This window comes from Diceros bicornis, chromosome 11, assembly GCF_020826845.1.
Source record: "Diceros bicornis minor isolate mBicDic1 chromosome 11, mDicBic1.mat.cur, whole genome shotgun sequence".
NCBI classification, from domain to species: Eukaryota; Metazoa; Chordata; class Mammalia; order Perissodactyla; family Rhinocerotidae; genus Diceros; species Diceros bicornis.
Genome location: NC_080750.1, coordinates 20,309,596 through 20,332,761, shown reverse-complemented (window position 1 = coordinate 20,332,761; position 23,166 = coordinate 20,309,596). Strand labels below are relative to the sequence as shown.

General features: G+C 34.2%; 1 protein-coding gene across 1 annotated transcript in view; it reads right to left on the bottom strand.

Annotated features, from left to right (window-relative positions):
* Window positions 1-23,166, bottom strand: part of HSPA4L (heat shock protein family A (Hsp70) member 4 like) — a 50,409-nt gene that overhangs the window by 6,287 nt on the left and 20,956 nt on the right. The window contains exons 7-18 of the mRNA XM_058550031.1: window positions 22,730-22,974; window positions 22,460-22,536; window positions 21,639-21,790; window positions 21,066-21,172; window positions 18,241-18,374; window positions 15,837-16,036; window positions 10,853-10,951; window positions 9,078-9,215; window positions 6,596-6,721; window positions 6,183-6,290; window positions 3,795-3,914; window positions 189-350 (exon numbers count right to left, since the gene is read on the bottom strand). Coding sequence (XP_058406014.1) covers window positions 189-350; window positions 3,795-3,914; window positions 6,183-6,290; window positions 6,596-6,721; window positions 9,078-9,215; window positions 10,853-10,951; window positions 15,837-16,036; window positions 18,241-18,374; window positions 21,066-21,172; window positions 21,639-21,790; window positions 22,460-22,536; window positions 22,730-22,974 — 1,668 coding nt within the window. The remainder of the gene's footprint in view (window positions 1-188; window positions 351-3,794; window positions 3,915-6,182; window positions 6,291-6,595; window positions 6,722-9,077; window positions 9,216-10,852; window positions 10,952-15,836; window positions 16,037-18,240; window positions 18,375-21,065; window positions 21,173-21,638; window positions 21,791-22,459; window positions 22,537-22,729; window positions 22,975-23,166) is intronic.

Genomic DNA, 23,166 nt, shown 5'->3' with positions numbered 1-23,166 from the left:
CTTGTGTATGTGACTAAATCAAGGAACAGAGATTTCCCACCTATAAACTTTTTTTCAAAATAAAAAATTAGCCTTAAATTTCTGTTTTTCTAAGTTCTTTTGCAAGTTGATTATTTTTCAACATATGACTCCCATTAAAACATTTTAGTGCTTGTACCTACTAAAAAGAAAATTTTATAGTTTCTTACCTTTGACTTGGCAACTATTTCTGAAACTTTCACCACAGGATCTTGAGTGAGACTTAGTTTGTTCTGTGCATTCATCTTACTGTTCAGCCAACTCATGGCTTCACTGATGTATTTTTCAACTTTTTCCATTTCAGCAGGATCCAAATGATCATATCTTTCATCCTATTAAGACAACCTTTGCTTAATGTAACAAATTTTTCAGTAAGCAACACTTTTTTTTTTTTTCTGTGAGGAAGACCAGCCCTGAGCTAACATCTGTTGCCAATCCTCCTCTTTTTGCTGAGGAAGATTGGACCTGGGCTAACATCTGTGCCTATCTTCCCCTACTTTATATGGGACGACGCCACAGCATGGCTTGATAAGCAGTGCGTCAGTGTGCGCCTGGGATCCGAACCCGTGAACCCCGCGCCGCCGCAGTGGAGTGCGTGCACTTAACCATTATGCCACCGGGCTGGCCCCCAGCAACGTTTTATTATTAATTTCTATTTAAAAGATTTAAACTCTTATTGAGTGTATACCTCACATATACTCATATGAAGAAGCCACATGCAAATTACATAAAACTGAAGAGACTGGAGAAAAGAAAAAAATCAGTGTGGGTTTTTAAAAGGAAAGCCTTTCTGAACATGCAGGTTTGGAAAAGAATGATTTTTGAATGAGAACATTCAAGGGAAAAGCAGTTAGCCAAGAAAGAAGCTGCGTGGAACTGAATTTATTAGGGAACAGAGAGAAATAAGAGAAGCAGGCATACAGCAAGCTAGACAGAAAATTCTGAATACAACAAAACAACATGATACGCTGTTAATAAGGAGAATTACATAATAAAATTCTGTCTGAAAAAGAGAACTGTAGCTGCCACATATAGGAGATAATCTAAAAGGTTATAGTTTAGATTGGTGGCCACAAAACCAGAAAGAAATGGCAATGCAACATATAGAAAGAGGATCTTTTGGTAGATTATAGATTGGACATGGAAAATAAAAGGAAAGAGAATGAAAGAATACTCCAAAGCCAAAGAACTGGGAGAATCGTGATGCTGTTTTTTAAAACCAGAAAGCTTCATCAGATGCTCAAGTCTTCTTTTTGCTTGTATGATTACAAATCATGCATCTATCATCTTGACTCAGTTTCCGGGTCCCCACATTTTCTTGAATTCTTTCCTACTTCATGGATCACTTCTTAAGTTCCTCCCCGTTCATCCCTCCATATACATGCTTTTAAAAATCTCTAGCATGAACCTCTTCCCTGAACTCCCAACTCTATACCCAACTTGCAACTCGAATTTCTATCTGTAAAGTTTGAAATGACTGCCTATGTTTCAAACTCCTGATTACCTCCCCACCTACTCTTCCCAGTTTTCCCCATCTCAGTAAATGGCAACTTCATCCTTCCAGGCCAAAATCCTTGGAGTCATTTTTGACTCCTCTTTTTGTTATATTTACATAAAATCTATCAGCAAATCTTATTAGCTCTGCCTTCAAAATATATGCAGCAAAAATCGGACCACTTCTTCTCCCTCTACTATCCAGGTTAAAGCCTCCATCATTTCTTGCTTATATTAATAATGTCTTAACTAGTCTCTCTGCTTCCAGATCTTTTAAAAAATAAGGCAAATCATATTACTTCTATACTCAAAAACCTCCAATGGATTCCTATCCATTGGATAGGAATCAAAACCAAACTTATTTACAACGGCCTAGTAATAGGCCATTTATGATCTGGCAACTGCTAACTCCACCTCCACTGTTTTAAAAGCCACTTGTCCTCCTTGCTGTTCCGCCAACATGTTCTCCCTTCAAAGTTTTGCAATTGCTATTCCTTTTTTCTAGAACTTTCTTCTTACAGTTATTATACATCTTTAGCCCTCACCTCCTTCCGTTCTTCCCTCACAGGTATGTCATCTTATTAGTCGGCCCTTCTGACAAATCTCCTCCACTTCTGGAAGTCGTTTACTTTTTCCATAGTCCTTTATCACCATCTGATTACCTTATAGTAACTTATTTATTGTCTACCTTTCCCCACTAAAGCATATTAGAAACAGGTTCAATGTTTTTTGTTTGATGCTGTAGTTCCAGTACCTTGAAGGGAGCCTGGCACATCATAAAAACTCAAAATCCTTGAACATAAGTAAAGTCTTCCCTTGCTTTGGATAATATCTTAAACCTGCACACTCAAGAAGATTGCTCAAGCCTGGGGAAAACTGGGCCGTAGTAATTGTATGTGGATCTCCAATACCAGACTTGAAATATTCTGGGTGTTTTCATTTGTCTGTTTGTTCCTTCTCAGCTTTGCATTATCCTTGCATTCTAATTTGTACCTGTACAGACAATTTGGACATTGACATTGGCAGGCACATTCACAATTGGTATCTGGATTCTTCTTTGAGTTTGGCTGGATTGCAATCTTATTTTACAAAATTCACAAATCTTTTATTTCTAAAATAAGTAACCTCTTTCCACACTGTGTAGTGAAAAACAGCATTGTTGTTAAGACTTTCTATGTTAACTTAAGACTGCCTAAGTTTTAATCCTGACTCCACCATTTACTACCTGTGTAATCCATGACAAGTTGGTTAAGCACTGCAGTTTTCTTGTATGATATACCCTTGTGAGAAGAAAGTGAGATAACCCATGTGAAGTGCTTAAAATTCACTAAGTGCTTGATAAATGTAAGCTATTATTATGATACCCTGTCTGAATCTTTCTGGTGCTAGCCTCTCTTGCCCATTGATGCAGTTTTAACATCAATGATAAAAACTGGGGGAATTATAGTGACTGTTTAAAGTAGGAGTCAGCAAACTTGTCCTGCAGGCCAAATCCAACCTGCTGCTTGTGTTTTTCAACAAAGTTATTTTGGAACATAGCCACGTCCATTCATTTACATATTGTACATGGATGCTTTCACACTACAATGGCAGAGTTAAATAGCTCTATAGAGATTATAAGGCCTGCAAACCCTAAAGTATTTATTATTTGCTCATTCAAAGAAAAAGTGTGCTAACCTCTGGTTTAGAGGAAAAAAATTATAAGCTTAATTCTGTCAAATCTTACTGGTACATCCAAATGGAGATATCATTTATGTAACTAAATACTTGAGGCTTAAAAACAGTGGAAAGGATAAGAATAGTAATACAGATTTGGGTACGTATATAAAAGAATAAAGGGTATAGGGGATTACAAATGACTAATGGACTAGACGACAAAGAGCAACCATAAGAAAAAGAGATCAAGGGACAAAATAAAGGCTCTGCAAGTCCAGCCTCAAAGAGGCCTGTAATAAAAAAAGGTCCAATAAAACCTTTTTCACTGTATCAGTAATGAAATCTCTAAGAAGAAAACATAGGTCAGGTCACTGGATTAATTTATAATGTCATTTTAGGGAATTTTAGAAGATTAAAGCCACATACCTGCACTGTATTTTAAATGTATCAGTATCCTTTACTGACAATTCTCCGATAAAAAAATAAGTTTTCAGTTTGGTACACAGTGTCTCTGGAATTCAGTAGCAACACCCGCAACAGCTTTGTACAACAGTCATATTTACCCCACCTGAGCTCACCATGTACTACACACACCACATCATCAGCTGGCTTCATGAATTCAATACCTTGTTTCTGTATGCTTCTATCACTTTCATGATAAGTTGGATCTTTTTTCCCAAGTCGTTTAAAGCTTTTGGTCTCTCTTCATGTTCCATGTATCTCATTTGAATAGGCTGGCCATATTTCTGTTAACATAAATTTTTTTAAAAAGGATATTAACAGAAAACAACTTAGAAGACAACTTTTACTGGGTCCTTACAGATGAATAGGAAAGAAAGCTGGCCAGATTAAAATATGTCCCCTCTTATTTCCCAAATGGAAGTGAGTTCCAGTGGTTATTTGCTTACTCAACCCTACACAGTGATGCCTAACTCATGACTTATGTTCTTCTCTCATTCATTAAGATTACCTCTTGATTCCTCTCAAGTCCAAAGGCAAAACTTTAATTCCTTCAAAGTTAGGTATTAAAAGTTTACAAAACTATTAAAATAAGAAAACCTTAAGGACTATACTGCATGCAGAATTCATGTATTTGAAACTTGGTTTCAAATATTTATAATGCATATAACTTTCTATAAGCAACATGATTACTGGGATTTCCTGATATCTAATATCTACTGAATATTATTTATATTACTTTTTTCTTTTTTTATTGAGGTAACATTGGTTTATAACATTATATAGATTTCAGGTGTACATCATATTCATTAGATTAAAATGTGTACCGTATTATAAGTGTGGCACTTTTAAAAAAAACCTTTGGCCTCTTGCCCCAGGTGCCTAGAATGGGGAATTTCTAAATGTTAAAACAACCTCTATAACTTTGAGGAGGCGGAGGCATTAGAAGAATGAATGACTATTTTCTTTTAAATTCTTTACATACTTAAATAAAAATCAGCTTATTTTAGAATAGTTTCAGATTTTCAGAAAAGTTACAAAGGAAACAGCAGAGAGCCAAGCACCTCTCATCGCTTTTTTCTAATGTTAGCATCTTACACCACTACGTACATTTATCAAATAACTAAGAAACCAATGCTGGTGCATTACTATTCACTGAACTCCAGACTTTATTCAGATTTTATCTTTTTCGGTTCCAGGATGCCATACTGCATTTAGTCTATTTACATCATACTTTTTATTGTAAATGTTTTTGAAAGGGGAGCAAGTACTGCATTAATTTCTAAAAGCCGTCTCAAAAAATAATAGTAAAACCTGTGAAAACTTCTGTAACTTTCATTTCTATGGTTACTTTAATATTTAAGGCAAAATAATCCATTCTGGGAGTTTCTGGGTTTTTCAGTTATTTCTATTGGCCTTATTAGCTGCCCAGCTGTTCCTATGGCTCAAAATATATACATGCTCTTAGAGAGACTGGCAGTAAAACCACCAAGAATATAAAATATGACGAAGCCTAGTTTTGCTATCATAAACTTAGGTTTTCTAGTTGCTTTCTAATTAGTCCCTTTGGAAGTAATTTATTGGCATGAAGGTAATTTATGCAAGATATTAACTTCTTTTGCAACCCCCTGCCCCAGTCCTAAAGGGCTGCCTTTTCTCATATTCTAGAAATTCTTACTAATGTCATCATCACTTAGCATCTATGTATTCCATTGCTACTCAAAGAATGGTTCAGGGACCAGGAGAGTCAGAATCTCTTGGAAGATTGTTAAAAATGCAGAATCACGGGCCCACCTCCGATATATTGAATTATAATCGGTATTTCAATAAGAGCCCCAGGTAATTCAGGGGCACATTAAGCACTGCTATGATCCCCACTAAGACTGAAAGACTAAAATCCTCTCATCCTTCCAATCTGAACTTCTAATCTCTTAAAGTATTTTTTTCAGGGTGAGGGGAGGGTTGGGTAGCAAATAGGAGGAAAGTAGTAATAGTGGTCTTAAAATCATTTCATCGACCTATGAAAAGGGGACCTGGTGGCCCCATTTCCTTATTTCTTTGCGAAAGGACATTCAAGGACAGGGGTGCTATTTGTGAAGTTCTTTGCTGCCCAGGTGTCCCCATTAGTTGCAACGTGAGAATACAAAAGGGCAGTGTATTACTCCTCAAAATCAGAGCAGTGAAGAGAGAGAGAAGCAGAGGAAGAGTGACTCCTCTAATGGATAAGAGGGGGTCAGGCTGACAAACCAATTTTTAATGACATTTCAGAAATATATGTCTTGTGTAAAAGTAATACTAACACTCTGGTCATCTGCTAAATATTTATACCTGAGTATCATGAAAGACAAATGTGACTATACATTGTTTGATTTCAGTTATCATGTAACAGCACTACTCACCTCTCAAAATGCTTTTAAAAGTAGAATTTCCTCTTACACATATCTGCCTTAGTAATTTCTTAAATATTTATTAAAAAAATACATTGTGCTCTTAAACCATAATTTTTAGGAAAATAATATTCTATTCAACACTAACACGAACTTTAAAAAATTTACCTTTAGTTCTTGAAGCTTATCCACATAAATTTGTCTAGGTTGGTCCTCTCCTTCTTCATAAAGCCAATTTTCTGTGTCTTCCAATATTGCAGATAGTTTATTTAAGTCCTAGTTATACATTTAACAAACATTAATTGAAAATGCTCTCCTTAGAAATAAAACTCATCAAGGAAGGACAGGATGTTTTCCAAGTATAAAAGATTAAATTTCAGACTTTTCTGCCTTTTTATTCATAAACATACTTTTCAACACACTTCTACAATTTGGAAAAATAACTAAAAACCATTCCTAAATGTGCCCAAGGAGATTGACAGCAACAACACATTTGGTACAGTTATTTACATAATTTGTATTAGCATTCTCAAGGAAACATTTAAATAGTTCTAATAAAAACTTACAAAATTTAGACTTACTTCTTGAGTGATGAATTTTTCATAGACAGTACCCAGCTTGTCTCTAAAATCATATACATATTCTTCAACAGCATTCTTAGCATCATTTCTTTCTTTCTCTAACTTATCTTGCATTATCATCTTCCCCTATTCAAAAAGTTTCAGATTAGTTGACATTAAGAATATGCATTAGGGAAATGCAAACCAAAACCACAACGAAATACCACTTCACACCTACTAGGATGACTATAACCAAGGAAATGGAAAATAAGTGTTGGTGAAGATGTGGAGAATCTGAAACCCTTGAACATTACTGTTGAGAATGCAAAATGCTGCAGCTATTACGGAAAACAGTTTGGTGGTTTCTCAAAAAGCTAAACAAAGAATACAGTACCACCCAGCATTTTCACCCGTAGGTATATAACCAAAGGAACTGAAAATAGGAACTCAGATATTTGTATGCCAATGTTCACTGCAGAATTATTCACAGAAGCCAAAAGGTGGAAACAATTCAATTATCCATTAACAGACGAATGGATAAATAAAATGTATACATACACAATGGAATATAATTCTACTATAAAAAGGAATGAGGTTCTGAAACACGTTACAACATGGATTAACCTTGAAAATATTATGCTAAGTGCAATAAGCGAGACACAAAAGGACAAACATTACATGATTACATTTATATGAGTTATCTACAATAGGCAAATTCATAGAGACAGAAAGTGGATTCGAGTTTACTGGGGGTTGGGGAAAGGGGGGAATGGTGAGTTATTACTTAATGGTTACAGACTTTCTGATTGTGGTGATGAAAGCTTTGGAAGTAGATAGTGGTGATGGTTGTACAACACTGCAAATATAATCAATGCCAGTGAACTGCTGTACAATTAAAAATGGCCAAAATGGCAAATTTTATGTTACACAGATTTTAGCACAATTCAAAAAATTAATAATGTAATATATCAAAAGCCATTGAATTTTACACTTAAAATGGGTGAATTGTATGGCATGTGACTTATATCTCAATAAAGCTATTAAAAAACCCCACAGACTATGTCATTGTACATACTCGGGTTCAAATCCTAGGCTCCCCATTTACAAGCTCTGAGATCACAGGTAAGTCACCTAACTTCTCTAAGCCTCAATTTTCTCATCCTAAAATAGAGAGCATACTTCTATCTCAAAAGGCTGTTAATAAGATTGACATCATTCACATAAAATATTTAGTACAGTGCCTGGCACATAACTGGTGATGAATAAATGCTAGCCCTGGGAGGGGTTTTGGATAGGGGCTGTGATCTTGAGCTTTGGAGACAGACTACCTGGATCTAAATCCAAAGGTTACTCTCTGACCTTGCATGGTTTAGTCTACCTGTTCCTGTTTCCTCATCTCTAAATGCAGATCTCTAACAGTACCTACACTTCATAGGTTTTGAGGATTAAATAAGATACCAAAGTGTTTAAAGATGTTAGTAAAAATTATGGTTGTCATAATCAAAAGCAAAGAAATAAAGAATTTGAGGATTGTAATACTTAACAAAATTTTCACTTTAACAAAACCATAGTATTTTAAACATACGACTACCAGTGCACTGGCATTCGTGAATTTAAAATTGTGAGACATTTAAAAATTTAAGAAAAATCTTATTTTATACAAGAAATTTGCCACAGCTGTGTTTTCCCACAATTCATTCCTTTGGGAAAATTACTCCTAAAACATACAAACTCCAAATTATTCAGGGTCTCTAGTAATGCTTGCTTCACATAAAATGAGGCCTTTAATAATTAACGAATAGGTAATATAGGTAGGGACTAAAAAGAGCAAGCATTATAAAGTCAAAATCTCTTGTGGAAATTCCTAGAATAATATGCAGCAGATGGGAGAATATGGGGCACTGCAAAGAAAACTTACCTTTAATGCCAGCCAACCCTGTAGAAATTAGGAACCACCACTTAAATGTAAATTTAAAAAATGAAAATACATTACTTCTCACACAACTACTAGTAAAGAAACAAAACTCTTTTCCTCAAGAGACTCTAAAATTAAATATGTAGACATGTAAAGAAAATTTCAAGAATGATGACAGATTTTAAAAAGTATTAAATGGAAGTCAGAAGACATTCTGAATAGAGGCTTAATCTTTAAGGATAACACATTAGAAGACAGGAGCTGCTAATACTTCCCCATAGAATGTTGGCTGGGTGTTACTATTAAAGACAGAATAAAAGGCGGTAAGAATCATTAGTGTTTGGAATGGTCTTTCTCTACAGTGGAGACAATCCATGTTTTTCATGTAACTAAGATGAAAGCTATACTGTAAATGACTTTAATACAGCTCAGTATTTCATTCAAAATAAAGTAGCTTAATGCTCTATTTAATAATTCCTTAGGAATTATAGCCTAGTTCCCCAAATTTGGGGGATAATCATTGACTTCTATGAAAATTTCAGAATACAACATTACCACCTATTTCAACATCAATTCAGATTTATATACCTCATTTTCAATGTAGCTGTTGAGAAGATCTTGGCCCAATTGTCTACATAGGGTACTCTGGATGGGTAGATCAATACTCTTGACTTTTCCTTTTTTAATGGTCTGGTTTAATCGATCTTGTCTGTCTGAGGAAACTGACTGCAAAAGAAATGCAAGAGAAGTGTAAATTTCTACAACTAGCTCAGAAATAGATTTAAGAGAGCGATTTCAGATGAAACAAAAGAGTAAAATCAAACAAAACTATTACCATCTACCGTACTTTATTTAAAAATACTACTTTAATACTGATAGTATTTTATACTCTGTGTACACTAAATCTGTCTACATAAAAAATATTGGGCTGGAAACGCAAATTAAAACCACAAGAGATGCCACTTTCTCAAACTAGGATGGCTATAATTTAAAAAAAAAAATGGAAAATAACAAGAGTTGGTAAGGATGTGGAGAAAATGGAACCCTCATACATTGTTGGCAAGACTGTAAAATATTGCAGCCGTTTTGGAAAACAGTTGCGCAGTTCCTCAAAATATTGAACATAGAGCTACCATATGAACCAGCAATTCCATTCCTAGGTACGTGCCCAACTAAAATGAAAATATATATCCAAAACTGATTATGATTGTTCATAATAGTATTATTCATAATAGTTAAAACGTGGAAACAACCTAAGTGTCCATCAGCTGATGAATGGATAAATAAAATATGGTACGCATCCATACAACACAATGTTATTCAGCCATAAAAGAGAATGAAGTACTGATACATCCAACAACCTGGATGAACCCTGAACATTATGCTTAGTGAAAGAAGCCAGTCACAAAGGACCATATATTGTATGACCGTATTTATACCAAATATCCAGAACAGACAACTCCATAGAGATAGAAAGATTAGTGGTTGCCTGGAGCTGGCAGGGAGAGGGTTGGGGGGAAATAGGAAGTTACTGCTAATGGGTACAGGGCTTCTTTTTGGGGTGATGAAAATGTAAAATTGTGATAATAGTTGCAAAACTCTGAGTATATTAAAAACCGTTCAAGTGGGCAAACTGTATGGTATGTAAACTCTCTGAATAAAGGTTTGAAACAATTAAAAGCAAAAAATATTGGGTAAAAGTAAAAATTTAGAAAAATAGCTTTCAGGTTTTAAATTACTTGAGAGCCTAAGATTTAAAACTAAATCTTTATAACCTCTAAAAAAAATCTATACAGCTAACCAACATAGATTAAATTCTATTCATGTTAGAAGAATCTGTTGAACATGACAGTATAGAGCTGTAGCCACATTCATCTGGGTGATTGGCATGACTGTCTTAGTAAAATAACAACTTTCAATAATAGAGTCATTTATCCTTTAAAATTTTACTTTCAAAAATATTTTTGCACAAATAAAAATATTTTGATATGTAGCAAAATGCTTAGAGTGGTTAATTTTTAAATGCAGGTTATTGCTAATTTAAGTTTTCTTCATTTTGCTTATTCCATTTCCTATTTTCTCTGAGACTGCATGATTTTTAATAAGAAAAAATGTTGCTGCAAAACACATCTTTTTTCCTACCAAAAAGATAATTTTACTTATATTGTTAGGGTTCATTCTTTAAAAAATCATTTATAATAAATCATTAAAATGTATTTATTCTGGTTATATGCTTTCTATACTTTTCAACAGAACTAAGATTAAAAATATCAAGTGTACTAAAAGCACACATTATAAAGTAAATACATTAACTCAAAATATCAATCTCAAAAAGATACAACAACAGAAATAGTAAAACATACCTTTGTTTTGGTTCCTGTGTGATCAATTTCCTCTTCTGGGGTGTGTTCAGCATGACATTTTTGATGACCTCCTTCTTCTTGGTCAACCTGCATTTTATCCTGGAAAGAAAATATGTAATAGATAATATTCGTAGTGTCTTTTTTTTTTTTTTGTAATAAACAGCATCTTAGAGTTCGAGCCTGTTATGAAACACATAAATATAGTAAAGGAGAAGCTTGTTGTTTCTCAAATGAGAGTAACTACAAATAAACAGATTAACAGGTAAGTAAAATGAAAAGATCTATTCCGTGCCATGTGAATAAATCTTGTTTCATTCACCTGTGGCCAAATAACTGCAAAAATTGAAAAACTGTTCTCAAGTCAAATTCACAAAAGCAAGCTTACAAAAAGAGAACATTAAACTTGACATGAAAAATATTTATAAAGAGATTAACATAGGAAAAATGAAGTGAAAAAGATACAAAATTTATGTAGTACATAAATTCAATTGTATTTTTAAAATGTAGTAAAATACTTAAGGAAATACATCAAAACCGTCAAAGTAGATTTCTCTGAGTTACTACGATGTAAACGTTTAAGATTTTTTTCTAATGTGTAAAAGACAAACTTGCTGCCAAAATGGACTCCCCACTTGGAAAGCAATCACAAGTATTAGATTTTTCCAGTCTTTCTTAACCTTACTCACAACCATCCTCCTAAAAGGAAGAAAGCTTGGAATTCAGGAATCCGTATGATTAAGGTCTTCTAATATATCTGGAGTTAAGCAAATATATAATACTCAGAAGGCTATGCTGAACAAAGCTTATTTACGCCCAAGAGAAAAACAAGTTAGAAGATAATTTACACCAGTGTCCTTTATAGTTAGAAGGTCAATTATTTCTGATATTCCAACTCCGCCCCTCCAACTCTACAATTTCCCTAACCCTGTGATTGAAAAGAGATGAGAAAAGTGATATAGTGGTAAGCTGGGGTAATGTAGGAAGACACAAATACATTATTAACCTTATTTCATGTAATACTAAGAAAAAAACGCTGCCAATGAAATGGCCAAAACGCCTTATCAGTTAGCATTTTTATTTTATACTTACTAAAAGAGCTCTTCTATCTTGTATATATTTATACCTCTCAAAGAAAAATAAACCAAATGAAGTAGTTAAGATATTTCTAAAACTTCTTTACATCCAGAATCCAACTCTTCTAAATCACCTAATTCAGTTGTTAATGTATTTTTCTACACAATACTATACTTGGTGCCATCAAGAGTATTAGTGATCCAGCATTCGTGTAAAAATTGCTCCAGTATGGTCTCCAATATTTTCTTATAAGCCAATGTTTTCTTATAAACTTGCAGAACAGGTGTTCTGCAAGTTTAATGATGGTGTCTTCTTTATCTTACCAGAAGAAGTCAGTAGATCGTTTTCAGACAACCACCAGGATTCATTTTCCTTCCTTGAATGGTCTTAAACAATTTGTTGTTTAAATGTCAAGGGGTTGCAAAATTGCCTAGTCATGCCATCAGGAAAACAACCAAGTTCACACATATACAGATGATGAGAACTATGTCATGATTAGTGCCATCGGCAACAGTGAATATAAGATATTACCATTTGCAAAACCCATTCCACTTTCAGATATATTAAAAAAGTGGAAAACTGTACATTTTACAATTGAGAATAATTTGTTAATCTTTCAAAACGATTTTAAGAAAGTTCATAGGAATATTATCAATAGTGGGGAAATTAAGGGAAGTGCCTCTAGACCCTGGCTTCTCTAATTGATTTTAAACTCCATGGGGGTTGAGACCATCTTTCTGTTCACTGCTATACCAAAACACACATTCTAGGTGCTTCTAGTTATATACTGAATAAATAAAAACCACTTAAGAATAAAATCCAGAATTATCATGAACTATAAGGCTTTACCTGATTTGTTCCTTGATTCACCTTCTCAATTTTTTTCCTGCCACTCTCCCCTTCTCCACTCCTCAGTCTTACACATCAGCCATCCTTATATTTGTTACAACAAAAAAGGGCTTCCTGCCTCAGGGCCTTTGTGCTTTTATTCACTCTGCTTGGACAACTATCTATCCACTCCTTACTCTCAAACTGCTTTTTCATCTTTTAGGCTGCTTACCAATTCCTTCCTCACAGGTGGATTTCCTCATCACTATCACATAGGTAATTTCTACTATGCATCCCTCTGCTGTTAATTTCCCTTATATTTATGTAGTATCTTGTTGCTCCTTGCCTGTCCTTTCCCACTAGAAGGTAAGTTACAGATGGGTGGGGACCTTTTCTATCTTGCTTACCACTGTATCCTCGGTGTCTAGAACAGTGCCTGGTATATATAAGTAATCATATATTTTGAATTAAAAAATAAATAGATTAAAAGACAAACACCCCAACCAGTCAACAATTGGGTAACAGTTAAATTAAGGTACATTAGTACAATGAACAGCATATAGTCTTTTTGGTCCCTGGTTTCATGATGAAGCCTAAGCTGTGATAACTTCTTAATAGGCCCAGATAATATATATCTACAAAAGAAGCACCAATTTTCTGAGACATCATTACATTGAAGAGAAATTGGCAACCTACGTTATGACTTCTCAGGGAAATCAAAGCTATCTTAATTTTTAATGAAAAAATGAGGATCATAAAATAAACTTTCATAAACTGACTCTCAAGGAAAAAAAAGAAAGACTCCTGCTACTGTTCACTGGTATATGTCTGAGATTATTTACCCATGTCAGAGCTAGAAATGTCAGCAGTTAGGCAAGAGTAAAAAGAAGAACTTATTACTTTCTTATTTTCTCTTCTAAAACAAACAATTAGCTTCCAGAATCTACTTTGAATTGGTCCACATTTTTTGGAGTGAAGGGAGAGACTGCTTTATAAAGGTAATTAAGCCTTCAGCTTTTTAACTTCTGGGTACAGAATTCAAGAGAAAAATCCTAGAGAGAACCATTAAGAAATACAGTATACAAGATGTTTTCCACACAGAGTACTCAACTTCATCTCTTACATTAACAAGAAAAAGGAAATAAATCACAATTTATACAAACCCTATTATATCAGCTACGGTAGGGATTTAGAAAGACAGAATATATGTGAATGTGTTCACCAACAATGCCAAGTATATGATCTATAATGTTAGTTACCTTTGTTTCCCCCCCTTGATTATATAAATTGTAGAAGGAATATTCAGGAACATCTCACTTATCTAGATGAAATCCCTTATAGTGGAACATCAACTACCTGGAATTGTTCTAGTAAGCCAAAAATACTCTTGTAAGCAAATAAGTCTCTGAGTGGCCAAAGCAGATGTCATAAATTCATATACTTTATTCACAGGTGAGTCCTTTAAGTCCACATCCAGAAATCATCCTAAAGGACTGGCTAACTGGATTTCAAGCCTACAGACAAATAGAAGCAGCAAATAAGAAACGCTAAGGGAGGTAGAAAATGGGTGCTACACTATTCTTGTTTTTAGTGCCCAGGATTCACTAACATCACATAGAGAAAACTAAAGGTCTTGGCAGAGACTTTTAAGAAAAAGAGGTGAAGAAAAGTTAAATGGTTATAAAGAACTCATCCTAGGGGCCAGCCCGGTGGTGGAAGCAGTTAAGTGCATGCGCTCCGCTGGGGCGGCCCGGGGTTCGCAGGTTCAGATCCCAGGCGCACACCGACGCACTGCTTGGCAAGCCATGCTGTGGCGGCGTCCCATATAAAGTGGAGGAAGACGGGCACGGATGTTAGCCCAGGGCCAGTCTTCCTCAGCAAAAAAAGAGGAGTACTGGCAGATGTTAGCACAGGGCTGATCTCCTCACAAAAAAAAAAAAAAAAAAGAACTCATCCTAGAAGGTATACAGAGCCCTCTCAATTTTAGTAAAATTAAGTCTTAAAGGATTAAATTTACATGTCTGACATAAGCTACTGTGAACTATAATTAAGAAAATTAACTTTTCACCTATTAATCTTACGTTAATTTATAAAAAATTGACTATCTTCACTAACAAATTAGGATATTTCCTTCTCCTCAAGTAAGGAAGGGTATAAAAGCAATATAATACACAAAAAGATGAATGAAAGAAAATGCCATGGTTCTAAAATAAAGCACTTATTTAAAGAGTAGTGGTAGAATTCTGATCAATCTGGAAGAAAAGATTTTACAGTAATTATTAATAAAAATGGACAAAAAGACAACCTTCACAACAGGGAGAAATTGTCTTGAAATTTAACAAAAGAAAATCAATTCTTAACATGCACAACTACATGAAAAATTTAGATCATACTCCAATTATGATTGGAAGAAAAAATCTAACAAATGCCATTAAAAATAACTTTTAAATACTATACATAAAAAGATGAAACCTTTGCGTAATGGAATATAATCACGTTCTCCTAAGATTCCTTCATCTGTAGTACACCAAGAGTAAATACAATATTGGGGTCATATAACTCTTTCATAGAGAAATAAACTGTCAAAAATCTGTATTTTAATGTTATTGAATGTACAGCACATTCTTCTGCTGAGCTGCCATAAATATCTCCTAAGCCCTGAAAAATTCTTTATTAAGCATGTATCTTCAATCTAAAAACTTGTATGTGTAAAGTTCAAAATTTATCAATCTGAATTGTTTTTATCTGTAAGCTAAAAAAAGCTAGCCATAATATATGTTTTTAATAGAAATAAAGAATTTAGGAAAGGTGACTCCAACCATACATATATGCCCATGTTCCATATAATGCTATGTAAGATGCACAAGCCTCTGAAAAGTAAGTTACAATGTGAAAGATGAAGAGTATTTAAAATAGAATTTTTCTGTGATGCTTTTATAAAAGAGTGTATACTGATTCCTACAGTAGAACTTCAGAGCAAAACCTCAGAGCTTAATATTCTCAACTATTAAAGTACCAGTTATGATTAAGATACTGTATATATTATTTATTAGAGGAACTCTGAAATAGAATTTCTACATACCACATCATCTTTGCTTTCATTCTTAAATGAAGTTTCTGTCTCCATAGAGACATCACTGTGATCCCCTTCTACATTTTGCTTCTCAATTACTGATGCACTAGCCACACTGAAGATTCCATGGATGTTAACACGAACTTTAACCTTCACTTTGGAACTATCACCATCAGACTGTGGAAAAACATTCTGAATAGTGAAGCTCCCTTAAGGAAAAAAGAGCTTTGATCAGTACATGGGTCTCAGATTAACTCATTCAGTTCATTCATTCAATAATTTATCATCTTTCAGATGCTGGCAAACAACTGTAAAATTATCATCACATCCAGATTAATTACGGTGGGACAGGCATTTCCCTTAGATCACCCTTTTTATACCTTAATAAATTAAGACTCAGAAAGATTAAGCAACCAGCTCCAAATCATCAGTGCCAGGAAAATGTATAGTTGAAATTTTAACCAAGGAAAATCTGACTCAAGGCAATATAACTTTTAAGTATTTTATAGTATTGTTACTTTAAAACTAAAATAAAATCCAATTCCTGAATTTGAAAACCAAATAGATACTATCTTTTTGCTATAAGCTTTGCAAATCATAATCATCTTGGTAATTCATAAAGTAATTTTTTAAAATTTCTGGATTTTTCCTATAGCAAAATTGCTATGTTATCCAGTCACTAATACCTACACAAGTCCTATTAATTTTTCATTTTAAGAAATTTACTAATGTTTTATTTTTCAAAAAAAAATCTCAAGTATATAATGATATCCATAGTAGAGAGAAAATACTAGGCAGAAAAACTGAGTAGTAACAACTCTGGTTGGCCTTTGTTATGGGTTGAATTGTGTTGCCCACAAATTTATACGCTGAAGTCCTACTCTCCAGTACCTCAAAAGGTGACCCTATTTGGAGATGGGATCTTTACAGAGGTAATCAAGTTAAAATGAAGTCATCAGGGTTGGCTCTATTCCAGTGACTTGTGTCCTTATTTGGAGACAGATACACATACAGGGAGAATGTCATGTGAACATGAAGACGGCTATCTACAAACCAAGGAGAGAGACCTGGAACAGATCATTCCCTCACAGCCCTCAGTGGGAATCAATACTGCCCACACTTTGATTTCAGACTTCTAGCCTCCAGAATTGTGAGACAACAAATTTCTGTTGTTTAAGCCATCCAGTTTGTGGTATTTATTACAGAAGCCCTAGCAAACTAATACCACCTTCAATGATTTATTTCTACTGCTTTAAACAATGTACTTGAAATATTTATATTGTCCCCTTTTTAGTCTAGCAATAAAAGCAGTACATAGAGAAATTTTTATTTATTTTTTTAATTTCAGCTGTTTTTTTATTTATTTTTTTTGTGAGGAAGATTGGCCCGGAGCTAACATCTATTGCCAAACCTCCTCTTTTTGCTTGAGAAAGATTGTCGCTGAGCTAATATCTGTGCCAATCTTTCTCTACTTTATATGTGGGTCACCGCCACAGCGTGGCTTGATGAGCAATGTGTAGGTCCACGCCCAGGATCGAAACCCACGAACGCTGGGCCGCCAATGTGGAGCGCGTGAACTTAACCACTACACCACTGGGCCGGCCCCAGAAAACTTTAAAACTTAAAAATTATTCCTTCTCGGGGCCAGCCCAGTGGTGCAAGCGGTTGAGGGCACGCGCTCTGCTGCAGCGGCCCAGGGTTTGCCGGTTCGGATCCCGGGCACGCACCGATGCACCGCTTGTCGAGCCATGCTGTGGCAGTGTCCCATATAAAGTGGAGGAAGATGGGCATGGATGTTAGCCCAGGGCCAGTCTTCCTCAGCAAAAAAAAAAAAAAAAAAAAAAAAAAAAAAGCAGATTGGCAGATACTAGCTTAGGGCCGATCTTCCTCACACACACAAAAAAATTATTCCTCTTTTAAATGCTAAAAAATCATACTTTGTTTTGTATCTTCTAAAAAGATTACTCAGCTAAAATGGACATTATAGTCGTCTAGTCTCACTTTCATATTAATCCTATGATACTCGTTCTCATTGCCAGCAAACATAAATTTATAATCAGAATATATATAGTCAGTCTGCCAGCACAATTTCAATTTATGATTAAAGAGCTTTTCCATAAAAAAATACCCCTTACCCAACCCTTTCAGGCCAATTAACAAAGCATTTTAAATATAGAAGTCAAAATGAATAAAATATACTCAAACCTGCTGTTATTGAAAAAATAAACTTTGAGCACTAAAAAAGCATAATTAGAAAAAAGTACAAATATCTTTCTTTAAATATCCAGTGCTGGCTTAGCTGAAACATCAACTTATTTGTTCTCTTGATTCAAATATTAACATATTATTTGATTCAAATATTAACATATTATTTATAAAAATTTATGCAAAAGTTTTTCTTGCATTCTCTTACCAATTCTTGGATCAGGATAAGGCACTTCATGTAAATTAGTATAAAATGCTTCTAGTTCAAATGGTTCCTTCTTGTGGAAAGTAATGACTTTTGAGAATGGGGCAGGATGGTTCTTACAGAATACTTCACATTCCCTAGAACGGAGTGGGAAAATAGTTAACAACAAAGTTGCCTATGAACCTAATTACAGAATCCATCTCATTCTTAATTCAAAAGCAGCAATTGTAAAGATCTCTATGCACAAATGTAAAGAAAAAGAATTATTGGTTTTGCTACAAACATGTATTGAGGGGCCAGCCCTGTGGTATAGCAGTTAAGTGCATGCGCTCCACTGCTGGTGGCTCGGGTTCAGATCCCGGGTGCGCACTGATGCACCACTTGGTCAGGCCACGCTGTGGCGGCATCCCATATAAAGTAGAGGAAGATGGGCATGGATGTTAGCTCAGGGCCAGTCTTCCTCAGCAATAACAGGAGGATTGGCATGGATATTAGCTCAGGGCTGATCTTCCTCATAAAAAACAAACAAACAAACATGTATTGACAGGTTTATGCTTTGAAGTGTTTAGAATGTCTGTCAGAGTAACAATTCGATCCTACTAAAAAAGAGCAAAATTACCTGAGAATAGGTATATTTTAGGGCCAAAATATAGGGATTATTTTTTTGGTCACTTCTGAGGACCAAATCCTAGCCATTAGTTTCCAAATTCCTTGTCATATCTAACCGTTTTTATTCTAGCTTCCTTGAAAAAAAACTTTTATTTGGAAATAATTTCAAACTACAGAAAGGTGCAAAAATAAAAACAAGCACAAGGAACACCTGTATATCTTTTACTTAGATTTGTTACTGTTAACATTTTACCCCATTTGTTTCATCATTTGGATACACACACTCTGTGTATGTGTATATTTTTTTCTGAACCAACTGAGGGTGTTGCATACATTATAACCCTTTACCCCTCAATACTTCAATGTTTATTTCCTAATAGGAATACAGTATAGCTGTCAATTTTATAAATTTACACTGATACTTTAACCTACAATCCATATTCCAATTTTCTTCTGTTGATATAATAATGTCTTTTATAGTATTTTCTCCTCTCCAGGACATGAAGTTTTAAAACCTACTTAGCAATTCCTATTCCTTAAATAGTATAACAGAATGGTTTATAACTATTGTTTATAGTGGCCCAGAAACTCACTCTTTAATACTATATCATCATCCTATTAATTATGCAAGGTTTAAAAATCTCACATTCTTTGATCTTTTCATCTATCCTAGTTTTCAAGAACCTACCATTACCTTCTGTTTTCTTATTGTAGTCACTAGGATATACTTACCTTCAGTTTAACTTGCCATATATTTTCTTACAATTTTTTTCTGGATCACTTATACCTTTAACTGAAACTAACTTCTAAGGTTAATATTTCTTGCCTCAAAACATGCCATATAAATGCTCTGTAAAACATTCAGATCAGAATGATAATCCATATTTTTGCAATTTGTGCAAAAATTTCAATTTCTTGGGCATGTGAAGGTATAGAACACAGAACAAAATTTTAAAAGCAACCTCAAAAGCGATATACAGGTTTACTTTATTGTACAAGCTATACTTCTGAAAAGTAGTCAAATATATTCGAAACACAAATTTTTATTTGGTGAGGAAGCAAGCTATTTAAATCCTGGGCAGTTCATGGAAAAGGAAATGTAAATGTCAATAAAAGCATGAAAAGACTACAGCCCAGAATAGTCAAAAATGCAAACTTAATAACAAAGTACTATTTTTTTTAACTATTAAAATGTTAAGATTAAAAGTATAGGAGGGGCTGGCCCGGTGGCGCAAGCGGTTAAGTGCGCGCGCTCCGCTGCGGCGGCCCGGGGTTCGCTGGTTCGGATCCCGGGCGCGCACAGATGCACTGCTTGGTAAGCCATGCTGTGGCGGCGTCCCATGTAAAGTGGAGGAAGATAGGCACAGATGTTAGCCCAGGGCCGTCTTCCTCAGCAAAAAAAGAGGAGGATTGGCGGATGTTAGCTCAGGGCTGATCTCCTCACACAAAAAAAAAAAAAAAAAAAAAAAAAAAAGTATAGGAGAAAATAAGCTGAAACAGGTAATCTCATGCAATGTTAATAGGAATATAAATGGGTATAATCATTTTAGTGAATCATTTGGCAGTATTAGTTAAAATAACGTTCATATCCTTTGGCTCAATTTCACTCCTACGCAGTTATCTTACAGATATACCAAACCCAACTAAACAAGATGTGTACAAGGATGTTCCTAATAGCACTGCTTAAAACAGGAAAAATATGACTTTATAGTGTATTGGTTAAATTAATTATGGCACACACAATTGTTGAAAAAATAGTTTTTGGCTATTGACATGGAAAGGGAATATATAACATACTTAAAAAAGTAAGTTGCACTGGAGATACACAAACGATCATGTATATATTAAAAAAGTACATGCTTTTATTTTTGGATATTCAAAGAAAATGACTGGATAGATAAACACCTAGCTGTTAACAACGGTTCTCTCTGTAAAATGGGCTACGTATGAGTTGGGGTACGGCAAATGCAGGTTTTTAAGTTTTTATATTTCTACAATGTGATTTTCATTTGAAAATAAGAATGTTTTACAATAAAATACTAATTAAAAAATATGCCATCATGGTTTACAGATTATATATCATTTTTATATTTGTTTTTTTTCTAACCCTTTTTCTAAAAGTGGTCAAGAATTTTAAGAAGTGTGAATTCCTCTTTAGAAAAGTAGGTTCAATTGGTTATTTATGACAAGCTCTAACCAAGGCTTTAGAAGTAACTTACCCAGTTCCGTCTTCAAAAGAGGTCTTCCATCTTAATGTGATTGAATAGGGAACAATGTCTGTTATGGAAAATTCACGCACTTTAAATGCTGGTGAGAGAATCGCACACTGAAAATAAGATGTATACCATATTTAAATCAACAAACACAAAACATACCCTAGGTTACCCTGATTGAACTGCTTAATAAAGTCCTTGTCATAAATTGTTACATTTTAAAAATTACTGTTTTTGGGTAGCTACTACTGAAAGTTTAAAAGTATTAGATTATTCTTTCTGTGACAATCCAAAAATTAATGTAAAATATTTTTAAATCTCAAAAAAGAATTTTAAATGTGAATAATTACAAGAATTTATAAAATAAATGTTCTTTCAGTATAATTACAGATGTACTGTCCTATGATAGTTTAAAAATATAAATGGGAAAGACACAAGACTTATTTAACAGAAATAATTTCAATTTACTTGTAGCCTGTTGCCAAGTGGTTGGAACAGATAATATTAAAAAGTCCCTTTAGACCTATCACCATATTTCTGGCAAAATACACATTCTAAAAAAAAGACTAATAATCACACCTGTAACGCACATCCTCTTGCAACAGCTTCATCAGCGTTTAATGTGGTACTTATGTCTTTAAGAAAGAATTTAGTAATTTGTTCCTTTACGGCAGGAATTCGGGTTGCTCCCCCTACAATTTCTATACTACTTAAGTCTTCACGTTGTAAGTCTGGAAAACAAAATGTTTTTAATTGAGAAAAATATGATAGTCTTTACAAAAATGTAAACAGTAGACCTTGGAAAGTACTTTTTTTAAAAGTGGATTTTTTTTATTTGCTCGACACAAGATTAAATGGAAAGAAGATAAAAACAAATTTTAGAAAAAGGCAAAATTTAATAAATATTAATTATCTATTGTCAGGCACTGCACTTGGTCCAGATGATGGAGTCACAATAAGAACAGACAAGTACCTCATGGGCTTTAAGGAACTCTTCAGAGTGCTTGAATTTTCTAACTTCTACATCACAAACCCCCACAGGAGGTATTTTCAATTAATCACCAAAAACTTTAAAAAAAGCAAATCATGTCCCCATCTCTACTTTTACTTTCATCTTAGAATCTTCTATATACTTACATATAAATACCTCCAAATATAACTAGCATTGGTTTTATGATGTAAACAATAAAAAGAGCCAGGGGGAGGTTCTAATAAACCCAGATTCTAGTGCCCTACTCTTATGAATATAGAATGAGGTATAATTTCCTTCTCTAAAATGAGAAATACAAATCTTCAAAAAACACATGAATTTTATTGATTTTACCATTTCCTACCCCACCACTCAAGTGAGTAAACACCATGGTATAGTTTTGACGATTAGTTCAGCAATTTCCACTTACTAGCTTGTTCCATTACTGCTTTTAATGGTGGTTCAACCCTGGCAAAGAGGGAAGCACATAACTGTTCAAATTGAGCCCTGTGAGAAAATGAAATAAAATTTATTATTTTGGGATATAAAATAGAGCATCATAAACCAATGTTACCTCAATAAAAAAAATAAACCCCCAAAACAAATGAAAATCGAGCATATCTTCTAAAATAAAAATCGGACATGATCTAAACATTATAAAATAAGCAAACACTTTTCAAACTAGAAACATACATGATACCTGTTCATTTTACTAGAAACATCAAGGTCATTCATGAAACACTCAATGTTCAGTGGAAGATCTGATGCATTTGCACTCATTAGCTTCTTCAGTTTTTCACATTCCTGATATAAACGCAACAAGGCCCGAGAGTTTTCTTTCACATTTATCTTATATTTGGTCTTGAACTCATCACAGAAGTAGTCTACTAAAGCCTCATCAAAGTTCCTGCCACCCAAATATGGATCAAAGGTAGTAGCCAAGACCTGTTCAATCAAAAAACCAGAACTGAATTTTCAGAAATACAGATGCTTACAAAACAACAAAAAAATACCTTTTAAAATTCAAATAAAATCAAAGCCAAAGAACTTGCCAAAAATCAACAGTGTGCCAAATTTTTAATCTTAATTTAATTATCACTTATATTTAGCCAACATATTTACCCACTCTGAATTATC